The sequence below is a fragment of the Vigna angularis genome, chromosome 7, assembly GCF_016808095.1.
Source record: "Vigna angularis cultivar LongXiaoDou No.4 chromosome 7, ASM1680809v1, whole genome shotgun sequence".
In the NCBI taxonomy this organism is placed as follows: domain Eukaryota; kingdom Viridiplantae; phylum Streptophyta; class Magnoliopsida; order Fabales; family Fabaceae; genus Vigna; species Vigna angularis.
The window spans coordinates 21,526,977-21,548,376 of NC_068976.1; the positions used below are offsets into that span (position 1 = coordinate 21,526,977).

General features: G+C 33.7%; 4 protein-coding genes across 8 annotated transcripts; 3 read left to right on the top strand and 1 right to left on the bottom strand.

Annotated features, from left to right (window-relative positions):
• Window positions 1–1,320: 1,320 nt before the first annotated feature.
• On the top strand, window positions 1,321–6,829 carry LOC108338098 (probable magnesium transporter NIPA6). 3 transcript variants are annotated; one of them, XM_052880023.1, is made up of 9 exons: window positions 1,322–1,605; window positions 1,712–1,768; window positions 2,097–2,178; window positions 2,284–2,444; window positions 2,523–2,650; window positions 2,942–3,079; window positions 5,736–5,828; window positions 5,935–6,055; window positions 6,156–6,829. In XM_052880023.1, the coding sequence occupies exons 1-9, from the start codon at window positions 1,473–1,475 to the stop codon at window positions 6,284–6,286; spliced, it is 1,044 nt and encodes a 347-aa protein (XP_052735983.1). In that variant the 5' UTR covers window positions 1,322–1,472; the 3' UTR covers window positions 6,287–6,829. The 3 variants fall into 3 exon arrangements, with proteins under 3 accessions (XP_052735984.1, XP_052735983.1, XP_017430290.1); XM_017574801.2 differs by having other exon boundaries at window positions 1,323–1,605; window positions 2,088–2,178; XM_052880024.1 differs by lacking the exon at window positions 5,736–5,828 and having other exon boundaries at window positions 1,321–1,605; window positions 2,088–2,178.
• Window positions 6,830–7,599: 770 nt separating this feature from the next.
• LOC108338099 (mitochondrial fission 1 protein A-like) lies at window positions 7,600–9,798 on the top strand. 2 transcript variants are annotated; one of them, XM_017574802.2, is made up of 5 exons: window positions 7,600–7,901; window positions 8,013–8,151; window positions 8,508–8,629; window positions 9,193–9,256; window positions 9,378–9,798. In XM_017574802.2, exons 1-5 carry the CDS (start codon window positions 7,800–7,802, stop codon window positions 9,461–9,463), a joined length of 513 nt encoding a protein of 170 aa, XP_017430291.1. In that variant the 5' UTR covers window positions 7,600–7,799; the 3' UTR covers window positions 9,464–9,798. The 2 variants fall into 2 exon arrangements, with proteins under 2 accessions (XP_017430291.1, XP_052735985.1); XM_052880025.1 differs by lacking the exon at window positions 9,378–9,798 and having other exon boundaries at window positions 7,606–7,901; window positions 9,193–9,370.
• A 1,480-nt stretch (window positions 9,799–11,278) lies between these two features.
• On the bottom strand, window positions 11,279–15,906 carry LOC108338444 (protein PATRONUS 2). 2 transcript variants are annotated; one of them, XM_017575331.2, is made up of 7 exons: window positions 15,810–15,906; window positions 14,189–14,230; window positions 13,935–14,003; window positions 13,029–13,142; window positions 12,614–12,865; window positions 11,804–11,832; window positions 11,279–11,629 (listed from the first exon to the last, which is right to left on the bottom strand). In XM_017575331.2, exons 4-7 carry the CDS (start codon window positions 13,093–13,095, stop codon window positions 11,432–11,434), a joined length of 546 nt encoding a protein of 181 aa, XP_017430820.1. In that variant the 5' UTR covers window positions 13,096–13,142; window positions 13,935–14,003; window positions 14,189–14,230; window positions 15,810–15,906; the 3' UTR covers window positions 11,279–11,431. The 2 variants fall into 2 exon arrangements, with proteins under 2 accessions (XP_017430820.1, XP_017430822.1); XM_017575333.2 differs by lacking the exon at window positions 15,810–15,906 and having other exon boundaries at window positions 13,029–13,154; window positions 14,189–14,379.
• On the top strand, window positions 15,869–21,298 carry LOC108338443 (GTP-binding protein At3g49725, chloroplastic). Its single transcript, XM_017575330.2, has 12 exons — window positions 15,869–16,228; window positions 16,302–16,364; window positions 16,449–16,538; window positions 16,635–16,747; window positions 18,650–18,718; window positions 19,084–19,228; window positions 19,311–19,366; window positions 19,479–19,529; window positions 19,644–19,698; window positions 19,820–19,876; window positions 20,291–20,410; window positions 20,508–21,298. Exons 1-12 carry the CDS (start codon window positions 15,869–15,871, stop codon window positions 20,940–20,942), a joined length of 1,614 nt encoding a protein of 537 aa, XP_017430819.1. The 3' UTR covers window positions 20,943–21,298.
• The last annotated feature ends 102 nt before the right edge of the window (window positions 21,299–21,400 follow it).

Below are 21,400 nucleotides of genomic sequence, written 5' to 3' on the forward strand. Positions count from 1 at the left end.
TCAGTAACTCGAACTGAGTTTAGTTTAATCTGGTTTAAGTTTAAGATTCAATGAAATACAGTTAAATTAGGTTGAATTGAACCTAACCTGAAAATGATTTGATTTTAATTGCATTAGTTCGGGTTAGGTAATTCTAAAAACTGTATAAAAAAGAAAAAAGAAAAAGAAAAGGGGAGAAGATCACACGGGAAAGTGAAGTCTTGAGGAAAAATAACAAGATTAAAATAGCTTCTAAAACTTAAAATCCATTTATTTTCAAATTGATTTAAAATGGTGTGAAATTAATTTCAAACTATTTAAACTCCAGTTTATTTAAACAAATATTGTTTTCAAATTTAAATCGGAAATGATAAACTAGAAAAGCACTGGATACTGACTTTCCCTAATTTAATTAAAAAAATTGTCGTATTAAAATTAAAATGATTGGATTTCACTTCCTTAGTTGGTTGCCGACATTGTGCTACGCGACGTTAGGCGCAAGGTATGTGATATCTACATTGAACAAAGCCTCGCCCACCACCCAAAACCAAACACGTGTCCCCACTATTCAAAACGTTGACCCCACCTTCCATTTGGATACATTCATATACTCACATGTGCTTCTTCAACCTTCTCTCTTGCCCATCTCACAACTCAACACGTGTACCCTTCTTTCCATTCCATGCACCACTCCTCACGGTAGCTTCATGTGCACCACTATTGCACTTGTTCAACTCAACAACCCGCAAAAAAAATTCAACGCGCTCTCTTTTTTATATTTTAAACTCTTTTTCCTATAAATAAATGGCACCACTTGTGTAATTTTTTAAAACATAGTTTTATTTTGATGATGTATACCAGGTTGTAAGGGGCCCACTTGTTTTTTCCATTTTGAAATAAAACTTTTATTTTATTGAAAATACTTAAGCCTATACAAAATATTATTACGAAAACAATTTCTCACACAAGAAATGAAAAATCGTGAGGAAAGTAAAAGACAAATGTCAATCATTGTTCGATGGAATAGGATAAAACATTAAAAATGAGCACTTTAAATTAGATTAAAAATGTTTTACTGCATTAATTATTATTTTTGTTAAATAGGAAAGATTACAAGTATTAAACAATGTGACATGTATTTGTGAAAAAGTATAGTAAAATATATACTTAACATTTTGGAATTAGTTTATATGGTTAAATAAATGAGTTGAATTGTCGGAAGGAGAATTGATAGTCAGAACTTGTAAGCGTTATTGTCGGCAATAAATGCATAAGGGTTAAAAATAACAAGTGGGGCCCTCACGGAGGTGTAGGATAATAAGTTTGTGGTTGTTCGCACTCTATCTTTTCCTGCTTTCCATGCCACAATCATGAAACAGGTAATGATGATGATCTGAGGAACCGTGTTTGTCTCGTGTCTCATCCATGAAGAGAAGGAGAAGACGAAGACGAAGAAGAGATTCAAAATCTGAAGAGAACCACGATTTTTCGTGATGATGGGTCTGTCCAAGGAGAATCTGAAAGGTCTCATACTGGCTTTGGTGTCAAGTGGGTTCATTGGGGCAAGTTTCATCATTAAGAAGCAAGGTCTCAGAAGAGCTGCAGCAGCTTCTGGTGTCAGGGCTGGTCAGGGAATTTCTTATTTTTCTTATTTTTCCTTTAACAATTAGAATTTCTATTTGGAAGCTTGTATTTGGTTATGCATGATTTTGTTTTCTTTGTCATTTTGCAGGTTTTGGTGGGTATTATTATCTCTTGGAGCCACTCTGGTGGGTGGGAATGATCACAAGTAAGCTTTCAGTGTTGTTTTAATTTTGTTTTTAACGGGGCTGCTAGATTCTAGATTTTCTTTTACCTTTTGTCTTGTATTAATAATTGGTTTTGATTTTATCAATTAATTGTCTGGAGTTAATTGGATTTTATTTTTAATAAATTTTTTGAATCTGGTAAGTTAGGATCAACTGACTCGTTTTACATTGTGTAGTGGAACCCGGATTTCATGTTTTACATGCTTTATTATTAGCTAGATGCAAATATTTGTTTGTCATGGTCATTTTTTCTTTATCTGATTTCTTGCAGAACCTGTTTCTGTATGGTTTAATGTACAGTGATTGCAGGAGAGGTTGCAAATTTTGTTGCATATGCGTTTGCCCCAGCGGTTCTAGTTACCCCTCTTGGCGCATTAAGTATTATAGTGAGGTATTCCGCTTTGTTTTCTTTCTCAAGTGGGAGTTAAGGCTATATTAACTTCTAACATTGGCAACATGGTTTCTTTTTCAATGATCTTTGCACGGTATTCTCCAGTGCTGTGTTGGCTGACATTATTCTGAAAGAGAAGCTACACCATCTTGGGATATTGGGCTGTGTAATGTGCATTGCTGGTAGTATCATTATTGTTATTCATGCTCCTAAGGAACAACCCATTAAGTCAGTTCAGGAAATATGGGATATGGCTACTCAACCTGGTTAGAATGCACTTTCTTTTCTTAATAATGTTATTCATAGTAGCTCCTTCATTACGAAGGTCTTCTCCGTGCTTGCAGCTTTTCTGGCATATGGGGGCTCAGTAATAGTATTGGTATTCATTCTGGTCTTCCATTTTGCACCAAAATGTGGGCATACAAATGTGCTAGTTTATACTGGCATTTGTTCATTGATGGGTTCCCTCTCTGTAAGTAAATTAAATGTTTTCTCTCCTGTTAAATCTTATGTTTGATGATTGATCTACACTTCATAGTATACAATCCGAGGAACATGATTTCATGTTCAAAGTAATCTGGTCTTTACTATTCACTACTGTGTTCTAGTAATGAATTTCATAAATAGACTTTCAGCTTCCATACGGTTTTTATATATTTTTTACTTGCATAATTATTTCTATAATAATACTTACTGAAAAATGTTTGCTTTTCACTACAATAATACTGAGGCTGATCTACGTTGGATTGCTATAATTTTACAGGTGATGAGTGTTAAGGCCCTCGGGACTTCGTTGAAGTTAACTTTTGAAGGGAAAAATCAGTTAATCTACCCAGAGACATGGTTTTTTATGTTAGTTGTGGCTATATGTGTCATCATGCAAATGAATTATCTTAATAAGGTTTGTTACTTAATGTCTCAAAATTGTCATACTGGCGTTGTCTGTCGTACTCATATTTTTATCAATGACCTCTTGGTGGTAGTTCAAACCTTTGATAAATTCTTAAGCTGGAATATAATACCTTCTCGTTATAATATGTTCATATATAAGGAAAAATTATCTCTTCTCTATTTTTTGTGTTGTATCTATGATATATTGATCCATATGTATTCCACTCGAACTGCTCTTTTTTCGAAAGGGTGGTTAAAAGAAAGATTTATTAAGTGTTAAATATATTATTTGAAAAGACGAAACATATTACAGATTGATTATTACTTTGACAAAGACAAAGTCATTTTCACAAAATATTTACTAGCTTTTGTCATTATTTACATAGTTAGCTTCCACAAACTACTGACTAACATGTTTATTACATCTCTCAAAGGATTTCACACTAATGATATTTGTAACAAGCTTGTCTCATATGATATGTATACTCTATGATTCGATTATGTTACATATATGATTTAATTACAATAAATAAGGATATATGATATGATTTGATAGGGAAATATCTTACCCAATATTTTTCCATTATTGTTGCACCTTTTTTTATTATAAATAAGAATATTTGTGTGTATACATAATACAAGGAATTCATTATATTCCTTCTGGGATTCCTTCTTCTTAACATGGTACCAGGTACGAGGTACCATCTTTCCTGACCTGTTGTGTAACTAATCCTATCAACAGAAAGCATGGGGAAACATTACTATGGAGGAGGATATCATTGGGCCTAAGTTTCAAAAATGAAAATTGCAGCAAAGTTGTCTTTTGTTTGTATATATGAAGGAGAACGCCTTACAAACTCTATATGGGGGTATGGTAGTGACAAGGATGTGAAATTAGGCTCATGAACAAGGGTCTGAGAGATTATGGAAGAAGAAATATACATGTTGTACAGGAGGCAGAACAGGCGAGGAGTGAAACATGGGGATGTGGTGGAAGAAGAGAGAGAAAGAATAACAAAATGTCAAGTGGCAAGAGGATAGAGTGAGGAGAGTGAGAAGGATTATATGAAGGGTGCTGTAATTGAATCCGGGAATGGCGAAATCAGTATCAATATTGGGTAGCCTTGGTGAGGAAGTTGGTTCTTCCTCAGGAAAGGGGTTCTCTAATTTCTTCTATTTGCTTGGTTTCTATTGTCCATCTTGTAAGGAGGTAGTCTCCAGCCATTACCCTAAATTTCTTTTTCATTTTCTTGGGTTAGGTTTATATATCTGATATAGGAGTAGTGGAGTATCAATATTAATTTATACCCAGTGTTCTCGAAAGAAAGTTGGATTGTTGGAGTGAGAACTACAAGTTGGCTAAATGAATCAAAAGTGAGCAAAATAAAGCATCGTAAATCAATTCATGTCTATGGTTTCACATGTATTAGTATAGTTTTTTTTGGTGTCTTGCGATTAAGGATAATGTTGTAGCAATAAGTATTAGGGATAATGTGACGGAAACTTGCCTATGTTGGTTTGCTATCGTGTCGTAAGACTAATAGAAGATCCAAAGTGAAAATGGTATCATGAGGTGGTCTAAGGTCATAAAAATACCTAGAGAAGTGTTTTAAAAACCAATAAGAAAATTATTCTTCTATAAGATTGTACTGAAAACTTAGTTTTTAATAGAGCCTATAGACGTTGATTGATTCATGTAAATGAGCCTAGCTAATGGGATAAGATGGTCTTTGTTTCCTGACCCCTTTGAATTGGTATGCTACAACTTATTAAACTGAAGACAGATGAATATAAATCAGAATGAAAAATCTTAGGAACTGAAATTCCGTTAAAAGATCTGGAATTCTTTTCATGCATCTTTTCATGATTTCTTGAGTTAATCGTATCAGTAAGAGGGGAATCACATTCCATTGGAGGACTCTTTCGGATAAGGTTTGATATCAATAATTCCTGCTATTATTTTACTAGTTTCATTTTCAATCCTCGATCCAATATACAATATTACAACATGCAAATTCCTATGGAACCAGAGCATCGAACAAACCTCAGAACTAAGATTAGTCAATAAAACAAAAGTGAAATCAAGAAAAACAGAAGTAAATGGCTTTGCACCATGCAACAATTAAAGGTTTAGTCTTTGGTACTCTATCATTGCTTACTGATAATCTTATCGGAAACAGTCCTCTATCATTCCTCCATACAGCGTGCAACGTGATTTTACTTCTATTTTATTATGTGATCTCTTCTGAGTTCTGAGGTTTACTGTTATGTTCTCTATGATTTCATATACAAAAGAGATTGGATACAGGAGAATATTAGGCTGACTAAGGTGGCTATGTTTCTGTATCTTTACTTCTGTTAGCTTCTTAGTCAGTTTGAATGAGCTGTTTCTTGATGTAGTGATATGACCTTTTAGAAGTTAGAAATGAAAGAAATATTTAATTTGAAAATGCTGGCATCCCCATTGCTAAATTGCTGGTATTGATAGCTCCTTCCAGTGACGTAGTGATCAATTATATATTTTACGTTTTCTATTCTTATTTCTTCGTTAAATTTATATCAAAATGATGTTCAACTTAAATTCAATTGAAAAAGAAAGCAATTACAGATAATTCAGATTTGAAAATATGAATACATGCATCACTGACATGATGGTAATGTTCCAGGCTCTTGACACCTTCAACACAGCAATTGTATCTCCTATATACTATGTCATGTTCACAACACTTACAATACTAGCCAGTGTAATAATGTTTAAGGTATAATCAACTAGCTTTGGCTTTTAATGGTGAATGCAGTATAAGATGTTTCTGTTGTCTATGAATTGTACAAGAAACTATTTACATTTAAAAACAATGCTTACAGGACTGGGATGGCCAAAGTGGTGGAACTATAGTATCAGAAATCTGTGGCTTCATCGTTGTGCTCTCTGGAACAGTAATGTTACATGCAACCAAGGACTTTGAGAGATGCCCTTCTTTTAGAGGTGTGTGGTAAATTTGATCATACAGCTGAAATCTGCTGCCACTGACTAACCAGATGAATGATGATATTTCATATTTGCATTTGTGTTGAAACAATTGCAGGTACTGGCCCTTCCTCGCCTACACTCTCTACCCGGCTTTATAGTGGAAATGCGGACTTTTTAGTTAAGCAAGATGAGGAAAGTGGATCTCCTGACAGTAATTTCTGCTCAAGAAGGCAAGAATCCTATTAGATGGTTAAAGATCTTAATTCATTTAGCTGTAGAGTGAAGGGTACATTCCCTGAAGAATCTGAATGAGAAGTACATCAGGTACCAATGAAAGCATAGAATGATGGGGGATTTGTGAAACCACTCTTTTATCCTCATAGATTTTAGTTTTGTGAAGCCTTGCAGGGTACATAATGTACATCTTGTGTCATGAATGGTTTGGTTTTGTTCACTTTTTCCAAGTTACTAATCTGCTACAAGTAGTCATTAGATTCATATCAGTAGTTTGTGTGAGGCTCTCTTTACACGAACCAAGAAAGTGAATGGGGATAGAGATAATTAGTTTTTGTGAAAACCATAAGATGGAGATTTTTGTTTTGTTTTTTTTTTTTTTTATTTATTTATTTTGTATGACAATTTGGCTTAGCACTCAGGATTATTTGTGGTTTGTAAGTAATGAAAATGTACAGGGAGCTAAGCATGTTCCTTCAGAATTGTAGTTTGTTATGAACAAGAAATAAATATGTTATCATTCTTAAATGGACAAATACCAACATGTTTGTGTAAGCTCTCAACCTTGTACTTGCATAAGTGAAGTGTTAATAACACATTCTTCATAACCAGAACTTATTAATCCAAATTTTCAGTCAAAAAAAGGGTTTTCAGGAAAATATGTTCCCAAAATTTTTCTTAAGGTTAAACTTCTTTCGAAGAAGCCAAGAAGAGAAGCTCACCTCAAAAAGTTGGTTGTATGTTACCAAGGCACCTTGCAATTTCCCATGCCGACTCTTTAGTCCTTGTCTTGAGAACGATGTTTAAAACGTGTTTTTGCGTGTAAAATAAATAACTATAATAATAAACATCATCTTCTAGTATTTCTAGTATGTAAAAGGAAAACCTTAATGTGCATTTTTAAAAGAAAAATTCTAGATCGTTTCTTGGATTCATAAGCCATTTAGTCAAGGATGACAAATCAATTTGTTTTTTGTAAATATTGTTAGAATTTGTTTTTGTTTTTGAGGAGTTCGGATTGATTGGATATGTGTAATACTAATTTTTTTAATTAGGAATGAAAATGAATATGTATATATATCTCATCATTATCTGTTCTAATATTCATCATATTCTTGTCTTCATCTTCCTTTAAATTATTAAAATATCTGATACCATGAACCCCGTTGGTCAGTTTCCCATCCCTAAAGAAGAGGTGTGAAATTTTAGCAAGTGGATTATTTACTGGCCCCACAAGACACGTGTATGACGTTATCTAGACTTAATTCTTAAGTTTTCAAAACGGGACAATAAATATACATTATTGTACACCAATTGTTTCAATTAAATAGAAAATAAATAATAACTATTATTATTAATATTATAATAATAAATAATAATATATTTATGGGAATAACATACTACTACCAGAAGGCGGTGTTAGCGTGAAATCCAAATGGTCTGAGTTTATCTGAAGAAGGAGCGAGTTTTTGAAGTCAAATAGAGTGAGTTGAATTCGGTTTGAACTCGGTCAGTGTTGCATTCGATGGCAAAGATTGAAGCGAAGCTAGGGATGATCATGGATTCGGTGGGTCAGTTCTTCTCGGGCAAAGACCATCTTCCCTATTGCGATTCTGACATCGTCGCTGTATGTATCTTCTTCTCTCTTAGGGTTTTCATTCCCAATCTCAAAGTTGTTCAATTTGTTCAATTTCATTATATGTTTCTGTGTGTTAAGTGTTTGAGATTGCACTTGCAGGGGTGTGAAAAGGAGGTACTGGAGGCAGAGAAACTATCTTCTGATGAGCATATGCAAGATTGTCTATTGCGTTTATCATGGGCTCTTGTGCACTCCAAACATCCTCAAGATGTGCACCGTGGGATAGCCATGCTTGAAGGTCTCTCTCTTTTACTCTTTTATAATGCTATGCAATTATATTATCTGTATGTATCCGGTACCCGGATCCTTAGGATATTTTACTCTAATATATAAACTGGTAATACTGATTTTAATTTGGATTCACATTATATTAAACATATATTTATTCTGATTTTAAGAATTTTTGTACAATGTTCAATATGCCTAAATATCGTGTTCTATTATTTTAAATAAACATATGGCATATCAGATCACGTATTATATGTGATGCAGGTATGTATATCTGTGCATTATAGATATGTATGTTCTATGTTGATTGATAGTAAAATAATATGTATGTATGCATGCATGTATGTGTTTACATGAAAATGGCAGCATCTTTGCCTTCTACAAAGGACCCACTGCAGCAAAGGGAGAAGCTTTATCTTCTGGCTGTTGGATACTTTAGAAATGGTGACTATTCAAGGAGTAGGGATCTTGTCGACAGGTGCCTCACGGTATGTGTCTGTCCATCCGTCTTATTTATGTTTGTCTGTGTGTTATTTCGTATTTGGCTTCTCTAAAGCAAGTATGGATAAAGTAAGGAATCTCAATCTTGACATTTTAGTCTCCTCTGTAATTTCTTATGCATGAGTTTCACATATCGACTGATATTGCTTACTTTATCTTTGCAAATATTAGAGGAGTCAAATCCTAACTATACAGCATAATGATTTAACCCTTTTTTTTTTGTGTGAAGAACAAACATCACTGACCTGTGTTTTCTGCTATTGATTTCCCTTAATCAGTGTGAGAGAGAGGTTGTGTGTTGTTTTACACTGAAGGAGGTTGTTCTTGACTTGTGTCCGTAGCATAATATCTAACCATGTTTTCTAATGTTGTTTTACCACTTATACTTTTTGAGTTTTGGGAGTTTTATGATATCCCTCTCCAAATCCAACAACAAATTCCAAGCAAGGACAAAACGCATCCTCAAATTTTTATATATGACCGATGATGCAGCATTTTTGCATGTATAGTTTAATGTGACATCGTGGTAATGTTTTGTTTTTTTCCTTAGATTGCACCCGACTGGAGGCAGGCAGTGACACTCAAGAAGGCAATCGAGGATAAGATCACAAAAGGTCACCATCAATTGTTCATGATCTACTTAATTTTTGTGCTGCATTTTCCTCTCTATGCAAGAGGAAATCAGTTTGGTCTTGACTCTCTGATAAAACAATGACACTTTTTTTTTTCATGCAGATGGTGTAATTGGCTTAGGCATTGCTGCTACTGCTGTAGGACTTATAGCAGGTGGGATTGCAGCAGCTGTGTCTAGAAAAAAGTGACAATACTTTCTCTCAAACACATAATCTGATATGTAAGAGGCAAACATATATCATACTGGGAATTTGCTGCATCTTACTGCTTTTATGAAAAAGAATAATGTGTACAAAGCGGTGGATATGATATCTAAGTGCTAGATGAGATTGAGAGATCTAATGCATGTTTTGGCATTGAAAAAATATTGTCATAGTTATAATTTGCTCCTGTTTTTTTTTTATGATTTCGTATCTGTTCATGCCCTCTCCCTTATAATGCAGTCCTGCATTTTAATTACTTTGAATCACGCATTAGAAAATGTATCCAGAATTACCATTGTTAAAGGCTTCACTCATTCAACAAGATAAAGAATGACCAGAATGAAAGTAAGTCTTGTGAGGGATTTGGTGTATTTTTTTGGATTACAGCTAAGAGAGAGACTCAAACTATTTGTACTTCTAAAGCAACCAGAAGATTGTATCAATTTTGGGAGAAATACAGTCCAACAATTCAATTTAAATTTAGTTATCTAAGTCAACATTAGTGAATACTTTGCAAAAAAATGATCATAAATATAGTTATAAGGGCAGAATTCAAATTGCTACTGCAGGATAAATAAGGCGTATTTGACCGTTTTTTCACTCTTTTTTAAGTGTCTTTTGTCTTTTAAAGCATTGTTGTATTTTATTTTTGTCTGTGAAAAATTCTGCTTAACTTTTGATCTTTTGTAAAATTTAATTTTATGGTTGTGATTTGTTTTTTTAGTCTATAAAATGTCCGATATTTTTGTTTTTAATCTCTGTTTCTGTTTATTTAAATTAGTTTTCAAAAAATATAAAATTGACAGGTCCAAAAGCAAATGTTTTACAAATTTTTAGAACAAAAACAAAAAGGACATTTTATGAGGACTAGAATAAAATAATGGAAATCAAAATATGAAAGTGATAAGAACCAAAAAGCGCATATACTTTAGAGGTTAAAAGTAAATATAACTATATTTCAAGATTAAAAACATTTTAATTTTCTTAATTTTTTAAAATAATTCTACAATATTTTCTTAGAAATTGTTTTTTAAACAATTAACAATAAATGTATCATGTATCTATTAAAAGATTCGAATGTTACTTTGAATAGGCAAGTATTTTGAAATGCAAAAGCTAAAATTAGATAGAACAAATATTTTCATCTTCTTAATTTATCATGTTTTAGCTTTCCTTTTATAAAATATTATCAGTTGTTCCTTCAGTTCTTATTTAAGTACAACAAAATAATATTTTTTTTTCTTTGGTTTAACAGTCTGTCTCAGTCTACTATTTAAGATATTTCAACATCATCCCATTATTTTTTAATTAGCTTTCATTTTTCAAAAACAAAATAATCTAGTCGATTTCATCGAACATGATTAAAAAGGTAACAAATGTATTATTGATATGTTATTGTAGGTTGGTTAAACTATGGGTCGTTCATAGTTTGGAGAACAAAATTTAACTCAAAAACAAAATAAACTATGGGTCTTTCATAGAAGTAGAAAGTAGTAGTTTGGCAGAAACAAAGGAAAGAATGAAGGAAACTTACAGGCAACTTCCTACCCCGACAAGGGTAATTAAATGAAGGAAAATTCCCTGCAACTTCCTCCTCACTGAAGAGTACAGACAAACCACAGGAAACAACTATTTCATATTTGGTTGTGTTTAAATATAAAGAGTTTGATTCTTAAGTCAAATAATAAATAAAAATAAGCTTTAGTATACGTTTCTTATTTAATTTTGATAGGCTATGGTATTCTATGTTTTCTATTCAGCACCAAAATCAGGTAACTAATATTGGCTTTGGAGATGGTAGAACTAAGAATTGGTTTGACCCTTGTTTTTTTGTCACTTGTGGAACAAAACTTCTTAAACTGACTTTTCTCCAAGGTTGAGAAGAGAATTAAAAAAAACATGAGGTTTAAACGGTGGAGTTCCATTTGTTCTATTAGATGAAGAAATATTAGGTTACATTTTGGCATCGATTTCTTCCTTCAGAACAAATTCAAATGCTTTATTTTGCCACGCAAGGGGAGATGGTGGAGAGTCCCACCGTGATGGAGACGATGGAGGAGAGCTCCACTGCATCGAATAGTCCAACCAATCAGAAAAATCTGACATTGGCAATTCTACTGGTTCTGGGTAGCATCGAGGGGATTCAGGAACCTAAACAGAGAAGATCACGAAAATGTTAGACAAGGGAAAGATAACAGTAAAGTGTAATCAAACAAATGCGTAAATTTATATAAACTTCTAGTGATAGATTACTGACTGTTGTGTGTGTGACAGTGAAGTAGTTCTCAAAGTATCCTTTCAGCTTATGAAAGATAGCAATAATACCTTTATCTGCTCTAGAATAAACATGGAATCTGCAGACATAAAAGTCGGTTAGGAATTTTATCAATATAATCTCTTAATAATAATAACCATCAACATGATAGACAGGGAGTGGCATCCAAATTTAATTCACCAAAAGTTTGAGTAGGAATGTATTCGGGTATATTAAGGGAACTCAATTTACAAGAAATATTTTTTGTCAAAACTTCCTCGTGCCAAACTTATCTTCATTGTATTCTCCCATAGTGTTATGGATTGGAAGTTGCAGAAAATGGCAAAAAGCCCATAATTTGCTATCATACAGTGGACGGTTGACATACAGTTGAAATCACTAATGGTTTAAATATACGTATAAAAAATTACGTTCTTATGCAAATTATGAACTTGAAAGTTCAAATGGTGGAGGCTCGTCAGAGATGAGAAGAGGACGCAAAACACATGCTGCAACTACAATAACGACAGTGGTCACAATAGCCGAAGGAACGGCAGATCTGAGAAGTTCCACTATGTAGTGCCGAAGGGCTTCTATGGTGGCCATTCAACTACTCTGGTATTCTCTAATACAAGAGAGCTAGAAAATATTTACTTCACTTAAGAACGTATTCATGCCAATATTACCGCACATACAATCTCATCCTAAAACTCAAAACAACAGTTTACTTGTTACTTTAAAGCTAAAACCTAAGACATTGATTTAGTTGATATCAAAATTAGAAGGTAACTGAAAATAAAAAATAATAAATTCTGAATTGCTAAGCACACAATACATTCACCCATTGAATGCTGAAGTAAAATCAAGGTATGAAGGATTACCATCTTTTGGAAGAACTGTCTCCAGATCGAAATTTCTCATTGCAGCTTTTTGGGCCTCAATGCACTTCTTGTGATCATGCAAAAACATTTCCTCCTTTACATTAATATCTTCCTTAGGTAAATTCTTTTTCTTAATTGAGGTTTCAGGGTGCAATGATGCTTTGTTTGTTATATCGTTTAAAGCTTTTCGACTTGCAATCCCTGAACCACCTTTCTTTCCACCTGTCTTGGAATTCTTCGACTTGACACTCTCTACCCAAGCAAACAAAGGATAAACAAAACCCATAATGTTACAGAATGCAAAGACAAATTCTAAACTAGTTGATTCGTTGAAAACTTTTTCATCGGTAATCAATAGAATCCACTCTAGTTGCTGGGAATTGTTATTACAAGCAACATAACATAAAAGGCTTACTTTTGGAATGAATATCCAAGTTTTCATCTTTGATCATCAAGTTTCCAGGGGCAACAAATTTAGCCATTATCCTGATTCACCTCCTTTAGAAAGCAAAGCCTTTGTTACTGGACACTGTAACACAAACTTAAAAAATAAAGTTTATGACGTATGAACGCATGAGTGAACAATGCAATATCGTACATAAGGAGTAAAGGATGAGGCATAAGAATCTAAAAGGAATGAGTTGTGAAAATCTCTTTTAATTGAATAGGGTATGAAAGTCTTTTAACTCAAGCAAGCACTGACTAGTTAGATCGATGTCACCAACATCAAATTTGAATAACTTTTTCAAATGAAACCAGGGATAAAATATTAGTAGCAGTAACAGAGATTTGCATAACTAGGAAGATTTGCATAATGGTTACAGATTGATCAATTTCAAATTCAAATAAGTGCACGGGTTCTTTGGTGAAATGAGAACAAAACAAGAAGTCGAAAAAAGAGCTGTTGAATAACCCACACTTCCCGAAAATGACTTTTAGTCAAATTTCCCACAAAAACATTCCAATGGAGGAGGCAGAAATCTGACTTTTCTGAGTTAAAATAAAACAAAATTATTAAAAAATATCGTATTACTCTTACTAACTCATTTAATGTGATGAAAAAAATAAAGATTTTAGTATAAATAATACATCACTCCAAAGGAACATAATACCTATACTACTGCTAATACTTTCTTTCCCATAGTCAACCCCATGAGGCTTCTAGGTTTACTTGTATGGTTTGAAATTCCATGTATGAATCAAGTACACCAACTCAAGGAAAACAAATTCAAATTCAAAATCATTAAAGAAATCGAATTCAAAAACATTAAAGATATTAAATTCAAACTATAGAGAAGGAAAGCGGAAGCGATAGCCCTACCCCAAAATCGCAGGAAGAAAGGTGAATGAGATGCTGCGGTATCAATTGCGAATAAATTTGAGAAACCAGCTATCAAAAGCAAAAGCAACAATTTAGTGAGATCGATAGCAAGACCAAAAGCCACAAAATAAAAGCAAGATGCAAACGAAAGCGAAAAAACGCAGTAATGAAAAGTGATTAATATTTGCAATTAGGTTTACTAATTATTAAGTTAAATGAAGAAAAATAAATAAAAATATGTAACAGAACAGTACCTGAGAGAATGAGGAGAGGAAGAAGAAGAAAGGCAACGTCACCTATTGTTTTGAAATTCTAGTTAGAGCGCGTTATAATAATAATAATTTCAAGGACAATTACACACATCAAATTTCTTATGCATACTTAAAGGAGAAAATTTCTATAGTCATGACTGATCATTCTACTTCAATTTTGTTAAAATATTTATATTATTCTAAATTTGATTTATTTAATAATTTTCATTATGTAGTAGCGTGTAAATACCAAAGTTTTCTCAGTATATACTATTTTCTGCATTGAACGGAGTTATACTTGGATAAGATAAATAAATTTGATCACTATACATCGATTAAAAAAAAGTGATAGAAATATTATGTTGTTATAAATATAAACATTAAAGATAATAAATATATATATATATATATATTGTTTTTTGTCATTGGGATGTTTTAAGGTTTTTAGTTTGTCCAATTTTATTACTTGTAATGAACTTTTATTTATCACCAATCTAATTATAGTTTAATATGATTACTTGCTGATTTATGTTAATTTGTTTTTAAATTGGTTAGTTTTATTGGGCATTCAAGTGATTCAATTGCGCGCGCTAAACACGACGGATTGACCTATGCATGTTCAAAGAGTATTTTTAGTGTTTAAAGTAATGATGAAATTTCTGAAACAATAAATGATTTACATAAGTGAACAAAGGATTAACACAAACATCAATGACATCTGAGTCAAATCATATAAAGGATTAACACCACTTTGTACAAAAAAACTTTAAGACAATAGATATATGGGTTTTTTCATATTTATATAGTGCTCAACTTTTTCATTTATATCCAACATGAGACTTAGATTTTCAACACTATATTTATATCGATCAATTTTTTTTAAGGTAATAATGTTTACCATTAACATTTCTTCGTCTCAAAAATTTTCTGATTGAGAGTATGTTGATGATGCTAACTCGTCATCATCATTACTCAGGTTATTGTTGGATAATCAGGAATCAATCAAATAGAATGTATCGACAATCAATAACTCAACAAATGTAAATATAGAAGTTGATAACAAGGATAAGATACCAAAGGAATTATATTAATAAAATTTTACCAAGTTCGTATTGATATATTATGATATCTTTCTCTTGCTTTTAGGTCTTATATAATTCTACCAACCAACATGATTCAATATAACATATCGACCTCTATGTATTCAGAACATTTTGTGAGCTTTACCTATCTATGATCATCCTTATTTTATATACATACATATATATAATTGGAATACTAAGCAATAATTACTATGAACAATTTTTGGAATCAACGTAAAAATGTTGAATTTGTGAATGATTCTAATTATTTTGCAATGAATGATTCTGATTAAATAATAGAATACAATTGATGCTGAATAGTTGTTTACCAATTAAAAAATCAACTTTTATATATTATATATGCAATAAAATTAAAAAACGTATTAGTAAATGCAATTTATCTGTCACTTATTATAGTGTCAGAAAAGTCTGTCGTTAAATATGAATTCTGAATTAATAAAATAAAAAAACCACCAAATTATTTTCTTGTACCACATCATAATTTAATTTTAGTTAATTCGAATTAAGGCAGTTTCACATACCAAAAACCCTTATTGGGTTAAGCGAACGTTGAAGAACAAGTTCAGACGGAGAGACAGAAATGTTGAGAAGCTTCTCTTCTGCACTGCGGGGATGTTCCAGAAAGTTCCAAACCTCAATCTCTTGCAAGAAGCTGTACACGAGCGAAGGAGAGGGTGCACGTGAGAGGCCTCCGAAGCTTCTAGTGGTTCAGCCACGCATGCGGCCGGAGAAGCTGTTGCAGGCCAAGCTGAACGAAGCTCTGTGCCTGGCAAACTCCCTCGAGGACCAGCGCGATGGCTATTTCCACACCGATTTCTTCGACAAGCCGTTGCCACCTCACGTGCTCGTTCAGAACCGCGTCCCACGCGTCGACTCCTATTTTGGCCACGGAACGGTCGATAACATCAAGTGTCACGTCAATGCTGCTGCGGAGTCTAAGGTTGTCTTGTCTATTTCGTGTGACTGTTATTCGATCTCAAAATACTGTGAAGTGTGTAACTCGTGTGTTACAGGATGAGGTGGATGCAGTTTTTGTAAATGCGATACTGTCTGGGATTCAGCAACGGAATCTTGAGGTAAGTCTGTGTTGCTTGGTTTGACGTGATTTTTGAGGCATTTTGTTGCATTAAAATGGTGATTGAGGTTTGCGTACATGGCAGAGGGCTTGGGGGAAACCCGTGTTGGACCGTGTGGGACTTATCATTGAGATTTTCAATGCCCATGCGTTTACCAAGGAAGCGAAACTTCAGGTAGGTGATCTTTGATGTGCCCTTCTTCTCCAGGTAAAATGGATTGAATGTTGTGTTGCATTGTTACTGTGTGTTGTATGGCATCTGTGAGTGCAGGCTGAACTCGCTGCTCTGTCCTACAAGAAGACCAGACTTGTTCGTGTTCGTGGCCCTGATGGTCGCTACACGTTTGGTGCTTCTGGAGACGCTGAAGTTGTTAGCGCCCGAGGGTGAGTTTATTTCTTAATTTTCTGCTGTAAGGAGTGCTGCCAATGCTCTCTAACACACTCAATTGTTGCTTAACATTTATTAAGAACTACAAAAAGATGATAGATGCTTATCAAATAAGAGATGAGACCTACACAATCTTGTTATTTTCAACGAATTCCAACCAATTTTAGAGAGTTTCTTCAAAAGAACCTGTTACAGATGTGTTGCTCGGATTTCTCGCTATGCTCTTTGATAACGATGATATACTTTGAATTGGACCGTTTTTTTCTTTATGCATAAGTGATTATAAAAATTTGGGGCCTGGCAGAATGTTGACGCATTTCATAAGTGAGTGATGTTGGCTATGGGCAACACTTCCTGGAATTTGGTGAATTTCTTAGTGGGACAGGCACAGGCACATAGTACATCAGTTAAACATACCTCATTCTTGCATATTATTATATAATGACTTTTGAAACTTAAATTGTTCACAGGAATCCATCTTTTTCTATTTTACATGTTGTTTTAGATCTCCAAATTTTTATTTTCCTTGCTGTTACGAATTATGAACAAGGTTGAAACTGAATTTAGTTTTTCTTTCCACTAATTTATGAACATATACCTGTATGCAGTTGTTGTTCTCTGAATTTGTGTATCCTTTGGCCTAGTCTATTGTATTTGTTGCAGTTGACTCTTCATTACAGTTTTATTTTTTTTTTCTTGTGCATCGCTAGTCGAATTCTTGGAGTAGATATCTTCAGAGATAAGCTGCAAGGTACTTTATTTTTGTCTCAAAAGATTTATATGAAAAAGATTGTGGAAAGGTTTAGAATGTATAAAGCTAAATCAGTGAGCACACCTCTAGCCCATCACATGAAACTCTCAAGGAGTCAAGACATCATGTCTGATGATGATAGGAAGAAGATGGAACCTATTCCTTATGCTTGTGGAGTAGGCAGCATTATGTATGGAATGATTTGCACTAGACCAGATCTTGCACATGATGTTAGTGTTATGAGTAAGTTCATGGCAGAACCTGCACATGCTCATTGAAAAGCTCTGAAGTGGATTCTCAGATATGTGCATGGAACTCTAAACTCACGTCTTCTATATAAGAGAAAGAGTCACTTTAAATCCATCATTGAAGGTTTTGTTGATGCTGACTATGTTGGATGTCCTGATACTAGAAAATCTCTCTCAGGTTATGTGTTTACTCTGTTTGGAACAGCTGTGAGTTGGAAGGCAAATCTCCAATCTGTTGTAGCTTTGTCCACCACAGAAGCAGTATATAATGCTTTGGTTGAAGGGGTAAAAGAAGGTTTATGGCTAAAGGGAATGCTCTTTGAACTTGGATTCAAACAAAATAGTGTACAGATCTTTTGTGATAGCCAAAGTGCTATTCATCTAGCCAATTATCAAATGTATCATTCAAAGACCAAGCATATTGATGTTAAACTTCGTTAGAGATGTGATTGATTCAGGTGCTATTGAAGTGGTGAAGATTGACTCTAGTGACAATCCAGCAAATATGTTAACTATAGTGTTACCTAGAAATAAGTTTGAAAAATGCTTAAGCATGGTGGGTTTTAGTCATGTTTGATTTCATGGGAGTAGTTGTACAAACTGTATTGAAGTGTCAAGGTGGAAAAATGTTGCAGTTGACTCTTCATTACAGTTTTATTTTTTTTCTTGTGCATAACTGCTCAACATTTATGGTTGGTTATTTTCTTTTGTTATGTTTACTGTAATGTAAATGATGTAAGGTGTAGGTTGTTGTGGACAGAATTATAGACATTATTCTGCTTTCCTTTTGTTCTCTCTGCTTTGTATATCTTGTTTAGACTTGTTTGAACCAACGGTATTGTAGTAGTAAACTGATAGCTAGAGTAACATTTTCTAAATTCAATACTTATCAATTTCAGGAGAGGCAGTGGGGGACAAGGTTTTATGAGTGGTGCCGGAGAAACTGAGCTTCAGCTTCAGCGACGAAGGTATGACTGTCATATTAATTTTTTTGCATACTATACTCTTAAGGATGTATTTCTTGTTTTCCCAGTAAATCTCATGGTTTCCTGGTGTTATTTGCATAGGTATTTTTCAATTTCTCATTGCATCACGCCATTACAAATTGTCACTGTAATTTTCTTGATCCAAATAACATTTCAAAGGGGTGAATTATGAGACTTTAATTTACATTGAATTAAAGTTCAATTCTGCTAAGCACAGTTCAAACTGAGTGTCACTATATATATAAATCACAAGTATGGAATATGATCTCTTTATGTGAAATCTAATAGTTTTTATGATGATTTTATGTTGTGCATAATTGAATCACTAAAGTGTAAAATACCTTCAGAATATTAGAGAGGAGAAATTATTTATTATCTCAAATTGAAGAGGTACGCCGCACCAGGGCTTTGCAGCGTGCTGGTCGCAGGAGGCGTGGAGGTTCATCTGGACAAGGCTTAGCCACTGTTGCTGTTGTTGGGTATACAAATGCTGTAAGTGGTCTCAATATTATGTATTTGGTTCTTATTTTAACCAGAAGCTTAACTGCTATGCCTTTCTACATGTTTTTATCAGGGAAAATCTACATTAGTAAGTAGGTTATCAGGCAGTGATCTCTATAGTGACTGTAGGTAAAATAACCTTCACCACTACCCTTGTGCACTTACATCGACTAATTCTAATATAATTTTTAATGCTTTTATTTTCACATTAAATACTTTAATGGCATTACATGAATTGCAGATTGTTTGCCACAGTTGATCCTAGAGTAAGAAGTGCAGTTCTTCCGTCGGGGTAATTTTACCATTTTTTTCTAATCTCAGCTGCAGTACCCTCCATTTTGTACATTGGCTAGTAGTGTTGAATACATATGCTTAACTATCCTAAATTCTTAATTTTTTCTTTCAGAAAGAAAGTGCTTTTCAGTGACACAGTAGGATTCATATCTGACTTGCCTGTACAGGTAACGTCGAAACATGAGCAAATTGTCGTATCAGCCCTGATTATTTTTGTCAATAATATTCTTCGACACTCTTCTGTGACAATATTCTAATTTAACCTTTTTTCTCCTTTAATTTTTGTAGTTGGTGGAAGCATTTCATGCAACTCTAGAAGAAGTGGTGGAAGCAGACCTGCTTGTGGTATGATTTTCAATTCCTTTTAGTTTCTTGAGAACAGAAGTGGTATTAAGCGTGTTTTGCAACTCGTCTGATTTTATTTCTGATACCAGTCTCAAAATTTCACAAATCTCTTCTTTTATCCCTTAAATAAACAAATAGGAGAAAAAGAAAAGGCAAACATTAAAAATGAACGGTAATAAAAAGATGGTGATTGCATTAAAGATTTTCATATTATGAGTTCTTTTTCTACAAGTATCGCTGATATTCATATTCATGGACTGTTACTTTCTGTACAGTGAATGAGTGTGCATTTAAGACTCGTTTTTTGTCTTTATAGTAACTATTGCTCTGAAAATTACAAAAGCAAACTATTTAGAATTTAGTCTTTTATTTAGTAATTGACAAGTCAACTGTTAAATTTATTGTTCCTTGAAGCATGTTGTAGATTCAAGTGCTCCCAATCTTGATGAGCATCGCACAACAGTGTTACAAGTTCTTCGACAAATAGGAGTGTCAGAAGAGAAGCTTCGGAATATGATTGAAGTTTGGAACAAGGTGATACAAGTATATAACTCGTCTACTCATTTACCAAATTGCAAGAAACAACTGTTGACTTTATATCTCTTTTCACTCAATCTCTGAAAATGTTCAGATTGATATGGAAGAAGAATGCATGGACGTTGATGAATATGTTGTTGATGAAGATGAAGAAGGCGTCGAGGTAGAAGATGATGTGAAATCTGAATTATTAGCAGAAAATGAAGGCATGAAGGAGGTTGGTTTTGAGGCCATGGAAGAAAAAGAATATTCTGATGGTTGGTTATATGATGATGATGATGATTTGGGCGATGAAGGGGACCGACAAAATCAGTCCATTGAAAAGCACAGTGGTCTGGACAAAGAATCTGGTCCACATGTGAAAACATCTGCTATCACAGGAGTTGGGTTGCAAGAATTGCTCGAATTAATAGATCAGAAACTTTGTGTTCAGAACAATAAGGGTGCACAGGTGGTTGGAAGAAGCATCTATGAACGAAAATGGAGGCCTTCCCACAATCAGGAGTCTGGCATAGCAGTGGAACAGTAGATAGGATTCTGTACTGTCTTTCCTTGCTTCCTTCCCATGTCCAAGTTTGATCATCAAAAACTAGTGAATTGTGATCGAGGGACACAATATTGCCTCTACAATCCAGATGCTGCTCATGCCACAATCTTCCATTAATTTAGCACTTCAAATTTCAATAAAGTTGATGTAATGAGTTACACAAGTTATACACTTCCTGCCAAAAAGGAAAAATAGGTCCATTGGTGTATAATTGAAGTAATAATAGCAGAATAGTGGTACACAATTAACCATAGTTTCATTCATTTTTTGAAAGGATTGTTACACTGCAATTTTGTATACACAACAGAATCACTGATGTAAACGTCATTGCTTATCACCTTTCGATTAGCTCGATGTCATTTATCTCTGTTTAAAATTCAATTATATTATATTTGATTACGCAATAATAGCAAAGAATGATGGAACAAAAAAAAAAACTG